The sequence below is a fragment of the Nicotiana attenuata genome, chromosome 2 (assembly GCF_001879085.1).
Source record: "Nicotiana attenuata strain UT chromosome 2, NIATTr2, whole genome shotgun sequence".
NCBI classification, from domain to species: domain Eukaryota; kingdom Viridiplantae; phylum Streptophyta; class Magnoliopsida; order Solanales; family Solanaceae; genus Nicotiana; species Nicotiana attenuata.
The window spans coordinates 26,950,060-26,958,539 of record NC_031990.1 but is presented as its reverse complement, the minus strand read 5'-3'; the positions used below and the strand labels follow the sequence as shown (position 1 = coordinate 26,958,539).

The window sequence follows — 8,480 nt, the reverse complement described above, 5'->3', positions numbered from 1 at the left end:
ATTCCAGTAAAAAAGGAATAAGTCCTCATTAAATTGACACCCTATGCTCAATTTAGCTTACCATAGGTTGTGAGATTTTAATTACCAGTGTGAAGAAACCTCCAAAAGATTTTCCCCAAAGCTTCACCTCATTTTTGGGTAGTAACAAGTATGCTAACCCAACAAAGCCAAATCCCAAATAAGATAGAGTTGGCTAATTATGCCTTACTAGTATACCAAAACATGAAGGGGAGCCTTCGCGTAACTGGTAAAGTTGCTGCCATGTGACTAGGAGGTCACGGGTTCTAGCCGTGGAAACAACCTCTTGCGTATATGCAGGGCAAGGCTGCATATAATAGACCCTTGTGGTCCGGCCCTCCCCGGACCCCGCGCGTAGCGAAAGCTTAGTGCACCGGGCTGCCCCTTTTTAGTATACCAAAAAATCATGTTTGCCTATTTCAAAATCTTCCCTGTAAGCTTCTCAACTTGCTAGTGTCTAAAAAAGTCAAAGCTTTTACTCCATTAAAATGTCAGAATATAGAACTACATTGAATCGAAAAGCAAAAATATCAATAAGAAAATTTAGAATACTTTGCAACAGAATTTTGGTGTTTTACTGTCCAAGCCTACTTACTAATTCAAGCCTACCCTTTCCTCTCCAATCCATTTCCTTTATCCAATACAAAATAGACCAAAACCCAAGAGTACTAACAGTGTATTAGTGCAAAATATTACATAACTATATATTTCTATGACAGTTCATTTCTCTAGTGTGTGTGTGTGTAACTTGTCATCAAAGAGGAAAGAGCAAATTAGAGGCATACCAAGCATCACAAGCAAAACCATATAATGTATCAGTGGGCACAGCTATAACTTTCCCAGCTTTGATAGCTTCAATTGCCTCTTCGGCATAATCTTCTGTTGCAGGACTCACAGAAACTAGCTTAGTCTCCACATTGCCATCACTTTTCTCCAAACTCCAAGCCATTTTCTTCACACTAAAACCGCTCCTACTTGTTGTCCACAAGTTCAAAAATCCAATCTTTTTCACCCCTGCCAAAAAAAGAAGCCAAAAAGTTTAATCTTTGTTATGTCTAAGCAAAACTGGAAACAGAAATTATAATTATAAGAAGAAAAGGGAAGAAGACTAACGATGAGTGTTAATATCAAAGAGCACCTCGAGAAGGGTGAAATAGAGAGGTGAAGTAAGGGAGAGTTTGGGCTATTTTTCTGGGTGTGGTGGCGTTCATCACTCTTCTCTCCCCTGCAACTTTCCTCTATTTATCTTCTCTGCAGCGTCCAAAACCTAATCAAAATAGTTTCTACTGCTTAAAATTTAAAAAAAAAAAAAAAACGTTGCCGCGTTAAATATAGCGCAATATAATACTGCGCTATACCTGCTCATTAAAAAACCCTACTCCTTTCACCAGCGACAGAAACAGACCCCTTCCACCATATTTAAAAATACTGAACCAGCGGTCGCCCCCCTTTTTTTCTCCAAAAAAAAATACGAGTGGATTCCATCCGTCACACAAAAAGTTAAGATTATAGGTCATATTCTAACCAAAACTTTTATTGTTGTGATTTTCTTGTTGCGGGCTCAAAATTTTAATTAATTGACTTTTCTGAAAACATAAATCGATGTATTCCTATTTAATTTATGTCGAAATTCGTACAATAATGCATATTAGTTGTCTTGAATAAATTTTCATGTTGTTTTGTTTTTTGTTTGCGATTAAGCTAGTATGTTATTTTTATCCGGATTAAGATATTAGTGTTTTAAAAAAATATTTAAAAGTTGAGAAATTATTGTTTTTGTTAATAAAAATGTTCATAAATTTCTTTTACTGTTTTATATGTAATTTCGTGAATGTTATGTTACAAAAATATATTTGTTGTTTTTATTTAGTTTAGATTATTTATTTGCTTAAAGACTAGTGCCCTTTTAGCGTAGTAAAATGTAGAGCCTTTTAGCGTAGTAAAATATAGAGCCTTTTAGCGTAGAATAACTGTAGTTTAAGTATCTACTATATTGATAGATCAAACACAAACTCTGTCCCATTACAATTTACAAAAATTAATTATTTAATTTATAAAACAAAAACATAAAATTATGAAAATATTAAAATTGACACACATAAGAATAAGAATTCAGGATAGCTTGGTGCTACTGGGCCTCAAATATCGAGCCTAAAACCCATATGTATATACTCTGTCCAATTACAATTTACAAAAATTAATTATTTAATTTATAAAACAAAAACACAAAAATATTAAAATTGACACACATGAGAATTCAGGATAGCTTGGTGCTACTGGGCCTCAAATCGAGCCTGAAACTCATAGGTATATACTCTGTCCAATTAGAAATTAATTATTTAATTTACAAAACAAACACACAAAATTATAAAAATATTAAAATTGACACACATAAGAATTCAGGATAGCTTGATGATACTAGGCCTCAAATATCGAGCCTGGAAATCATAGGTATATACTCTGTCCAATTACAATTTACAAAAATTAATTATTTAATTTATAAAACAAAAACACAAAACTATGAAAATATTAAAATTGGCACACATAAGAATTCAGAATAGATTGATGCTACTGGCCTCAAATATCGAGCCTGGAACTCATAGGTATACTCTGTCCAATTAAAAATTAATTATTTAATTTACAAAACAAACACACAAAATTATAAAAATATTAAAATTGACACACATAAGAATTCAGGATAGCTTGGTGCTACCTGGCCTCAAATATCGAGCATGGAACCCATAGATATATACTCTGTCCATTTAAAAATTAATTATTTAATTTACAAAACAAACACACAATTTATATTGTTTAATTTACAGTAGACGACATGGACGTGCCGCCTGTGCATCCTGGACCTTTCTCCGATGAGCTACTAGTGTTACAAGGCGATCATAGGTCCGCCTACGTATGGGAGGGAGAGCTACTGGCCCAGACTCTCCGCGCTAGGAGAGTGGACGACTTGTGGGACTTTATGAGGGACAGAGTTCCATCCCCGTGTAGTCCAGCGCCTGCGGGATACCGGCTTTTATAGGATTTTTGAGATTGGGCGGTTGCAGCTCGACTGGTCTCTGATCACGGCCTTGATAGAGCGGTGGCGACCGAAGACGCACACTTTCCACCTGCCCGTTGGCGAGGCTACCATCACATTGCAGGATGTTGAGGTTTTATATGGGCTGCTTGCTGATGGACTGCCCGTTGCACTGCCTCAGGGTATGAGATATATGTCGCGTGCCCAGTATTTGGACTTGCTGCAGCAGCTCACTGGTTTCAGGCCATAGGATGAGACTGCACATTCAGGGGCCAGTCGTATGGGTTTGACAGCTATTAGACAGCATTTGGAGATACTGCACCCCGACATCACCGACGAGACAGATGATCTACATATTCACCGGTACACGAGGTTGGTGCTGCTCCTCCTTTTTTTTTTGGGCGGGGGGGGGTCTTGTTCCCGAACACTTAGGGAAATCTAGTGAGTTTGCGATTTCTACATCATCTTCAGTTGCTAGATACTTTACCCCAGTACAGCTGGGGTGCTGCTGTTCTCGCTTGCATATACAGGCATATGTGCCGGGCGAGCATGGGCACCCAGAGCGACGTATGTGGTTTTCTGCCGCTTCTACAGGTTACAACATATTCGAATACTTTGTTCATTACTTCCAATTCTATATAGTCAAAATTTATCTTAAACTTTACGTCAACTTTGTATGTTAGGTCTGGGCCTAGGAGCGGTTCCTGCAGTTGCAGCCACCTCTACCACCATTACCTATGGATGTAGCACCTGCGTTTCTCCCTCTAGCTAGGAGGTTGGTTCTCCAGCGTGGAAATTACCGAGCCATCGATGCTCATCATAATCTCCCCCTTGTCAGGGATGTGTTGGATATGCTGGAGGGCGCACAGGTAAATGTGTACCTAAACTTACTTGCTATAAATTCACTTGTGTTCCGCATACTCACTTTTATGTTCTTATTTGATAGTTCATCTGGACGCCATACAACGACGACTTGATAGGTGGCCTGCCCGATTATTGCTCGGCCGGCCGACTGATTTGGAGCAGTTCCGTCCCGCTGATGTGCCTCGATATTGTAGAGCATCATGCCACAGAGCAGGTACTTCGCCAGTTTGGCCGTCCGCAGTATATACCGAGAGGGCCTACATAGGAGGCTACACATTATCAGCGGGATGATCGTTCGAGGGCGGACGACGCATTTGTAGCATGGCTAGAGGCGCAGGTCCATACTTGGGACCAGCGAGCTGACTTGATTCCACCCCCACCTTCATAGATCCAGACAGCGACTATTCAGATCTATACGTCCTGGTACCGCAGCGTTACCCGACTTCTTATCGGGAACCCTTTTCATCAAGCTGGCGGCCGGTACAGACCATACGCCGGGAGGCACGAGGCACTGGTATGTTATTTGGTATTCTTACTTATAACTGTGATATAGCGTTCTGTAATTAATATTTTAAATGTTGTGCAAGCTACTGGTCATCATTTATTCTACCAATTGGGACTACAGATGCAGCAGCATGCCGGCGATCCTGCGGTCGCTTTGCGGGAGTATGGCCGGCGGGTGACAGAGCTGGCTCTCCAGACACTGCAGCGAGCAAGAGAGGGCGAGCGGTTAGATCACGACCCTGATTATGTGGCGCCAGAGAACCACCATCGGGGTAGGCCTATCGCACACCCGAGGGGACGGGGACGAGGCATGGCTGTCCCACGAGGCAGGGGTGCCCCACATGGTCGTGGGGGCCGGCGAGGAGGTGGTCCCCAGCAAGGGGGCATTGAGGCACCTGATGAGGAGGTTGGAGCTGATCTGCCGGGTGACATTCCTCAGCCAGACGAGCATCCCAGCAGCATGCCATCGTACAACCTTCAGCTGGAGCTGCCAACATCGCAGGTGACCCCGTCAGATCCACTGTTTCTTATTAAGGCTTCATCCCAGCCCGTCACAGAGGCCACCTTGTGCGATGCTGAGGACACCATGGATGCTTATATTCAGGAGCTCGACGAGACCATGGTAAGAAAATATTTTTGACTTAACACGTACATTAGTAATATACATTTTCATATACTGAGCTTACTTATTGTTTTGTAGGTTGCTGATGGACAGACGACCCCTTCTACCGATCCTACCAGCCCTACCGACGATCATGCTGCAGCACATCCTCATATAAAGAGGCGACATGATGAGGATGATCCTAACAGCGTATCCGGGCGGGAGGGGATGCGCGTCAGGCCAACGGCTGCATTGAAGCACACAGGTTGTGGGACACATTGATTTTCTTTTTTTGTATTTTATGTAAATAATCAATTATGTAAATAATAACATTAATTTTTATGGTTCCATAACATGCGCATTATGTTTTTATTACCCCGTTTCTTATTTATTTTAACACCACGACACAAACACAAATGCAAACATAGAAACTTAGCATAACTTAAATTCAGTCCAACTAATGAAAATACATGACACGGAAACATAAAGATACACTACTACGCTCAACACGTACATGTCATTGTTTAGTCACCACCGCTAGTATTCTCTGCTCCAACCACTTAAATTTTTCTTCCAGCTTACTTTTTTCTTCTTCCACCTCTTTGAGTTTCTCCTTCCACTCTGCAACTTCTCGTTTGTATTGTCGCTCTCTTTCCCACTGTTTCAAGGTCAAATAATAAAGATACTGCAACTTTTCTTTGTAGTGTTCTTGCTGACAGGGCTCATCAATCCATCTCAAAATTGCAAACAGGTTCGTCGGGAACCCTATAAAATTTGTTCATACACACCCAGTAGCGGCATCCAGCTTCACCATCATCCCAACAGTCTTGCATCATGCATTTTTTGCCGCATTCGCACCTTGGTACATAAAAGGGTTCAGACATTTGTTAAAGCGTAAAAAAAAACCTTGTTTTTATGGAAATATTTACTATTGGTTATTGTTAAGCGCAGAAAATAACTAGAATGGGGCTGTTATTTATAGGCAAGGCAACACACAAAACGCAACCGCGCTATATATATATTGACTTTTTCTGAAATAAAACAGCTTTTTCGCAGTCGGTCAGCTTTTCAGACTGATAAGACAACACACAAAACGAAGTATTCAACCGCGCTATACATATTGACTTTTTCTGAAACGAAACAGCTTTTTCGTAGTCGGTCAGCTTTTCAGACCGACAAGACAACACACAAAACGTAGTATTCAACCGCGCTATATATATTGACTTTTTCTGAAACGAAATAGCTTTTTCGCAGTCGGTCAGCTTTTCAGACCGACAAGAAAACACATAAAATGTAGTATTTAACCGCGCTATACATATTGACTTTTTTTAAAACGAAACAGCTTTTTCGCAGTCGGTCAGCTTTTCAGACCGACAAGACAACACACAAAACGTAATATTCAACCGCGCTATACATATTGACTTTTTCTGAAACGAAATAGCTTTTTTGCAATCGGTCAGCTTTTCAGACCGACAAGACAACACACAAAATGTAGTATTCAACCGCGCTATATATATTGACTTTTTTTGAAATGAAACAGCTTTTTCGCAGTCGGTCAGCTTTACAGACCGACAAGACAACATACAAAACGTAGTATTCAACCGCGCTATATATATTCACACAAAACGTAGTATTTTAACCGTTATATATCCTGTTTGTACTAATCCGTTTTTCACTTGCTACTAGGATGTGTTTGTCTTGATTTATCCTTTTATTATCTTTTATTTTCATGTATGTTTCTTTAGTTATGGTTGTTGTGCTTTTTTCTCTCGAAGTATTATGTTATGAAATTTCAATATTCATATTGGTATTCTTTACTAACACCAATAAGTTGAATGTTGGAACTATCATATCATCATCCCAATTCAAAAGGTCAAGTTAGATAATACGATGTAACAAGGCCGTGGAACATAATTTTATTTGATACATCTTGCAACATAAGCAAGTACAGACATTTATTACAAAAAATATTACGAAAACAAAGCACTATGTGTATCCTTGACAGTTGGGTACATTAGACGAATTTGCACCAGGAGCTGGATTACCACCGCCACATAAACCAGCTGAAGGACATTTACGACGTTCGTGTCCTGTTTGCGAGCATATGCCACATTTACGCGTATAAACGGTATCACCAACATCCATTTGGTTCCGTATACGCGTTCTTTTTTGCACTTGCAGCTTGCGCAAATACCTTGTTACACAGCATTTTAAATGGTTCCGGCGGTCAATAATGCTCAGCACCCAATGGCTGCAACTGCCCACTATATGTGTTTACGTATACAACAACACTATATTGCTTATCAACATAGTTGGTTGCCCCTAAACCTGTTTGTTGAAAGCACTTCATGGCATGTGCGCACGACATATGGTAGATGGTCCATTTTGCACATGAACACAACCTGCTGGCTTTATTCACGGTGTGTAGATTATTCCCCTAGTGTCCGCGGATAGCGGTGCAAACTTCAAAAACACCCTGGTCGTGATCATACTGTAAATATGAATACCAATGTACTCGCCTCCTGTATTTCTCAAATCTTCTCATCGGTATTGGCATAAATGCAACACCCCTGTCCATCAATTCCGATGAAGCTCTGTGCCTTTCAACAAACCTCTCCGCCATCTGTTTGAATGTCATCCGGACCATGGCAGTGACAGGCAATCCACGTGCAGACTTCAATAAGCCATTGAATGACTCCGACACATTTGTAGTCAGGGCTCCCCATCATCTGCCACCATCAGCATGCAATGTCCACTTGTGAAGCTCATGTCCCATCAGCCAATTATAGGCTCTTTCGTCTAACTGCCGGATCACTTCCATGCGCCTCCTGAATTTGCACTGCTGGTGCTAAGTTGCAGCCATCCACATTAAATCATGCAATTCCTTGGTGGGATATTTCTTCTGGAAATTGGCCTTCATGCGCCTCACACAGTAACGGTGGTATGCATAGGGTTCTTACCATTCAGGCAAATGCCGTACAGAACTTAAAATACTACCATGCCGATCAGATATTAGACAAATACCTGAACGCTGTTTGATAACGTGTCAAGTGGTTCAAAAACATCGTCCACGTCTCTTCGCTTTCATTGGCACAAATGCCAAAAGCTAGTGGAAATATTTGTCCATTGGCATCTACTACAACGACGATCAACAACTTAATATCATACTTTCCATAGACATGAGTACCGTCTATGGAAATTACCGGACGACAATACACAAAACCATCAATTGCTGGTTTAAATGCCCAGAACACGTATCTGAATATATATTCCGGTATTCCCGGACTCCGTTCATGCCTCCATTCAACAACAGTCCCGGGGTTAAAGTGTTTCACTGCGGCCATGTACTTGGGCAGAGATGAAAATGACTTATCCCAGTCACCATAAATAATTTCAAATGCACGTTTGCGCCCGAGATATGCCTTTCTTTTGGTTATAGTACACCCATATTCCTGGTGGACG

General features: G+C 40.9%; 1 protein-coding gene across 1 annotated transcript; it reads right to left on the bottom strand.

Moving 5' to 3' along the window:
• Positions 804–1,340, bottom strand: LOC109205931 (the record flags this gene model as incomplete). Its single annotated transcript, XM_019368704.1, is given in 2 exon segments — positions 804–1,032; positions 1,157–1,340. Coding segments are annotated over 2 exon segments (302 nt in total), but the record flags the coding sequence as incomplete, so codon positions are not given.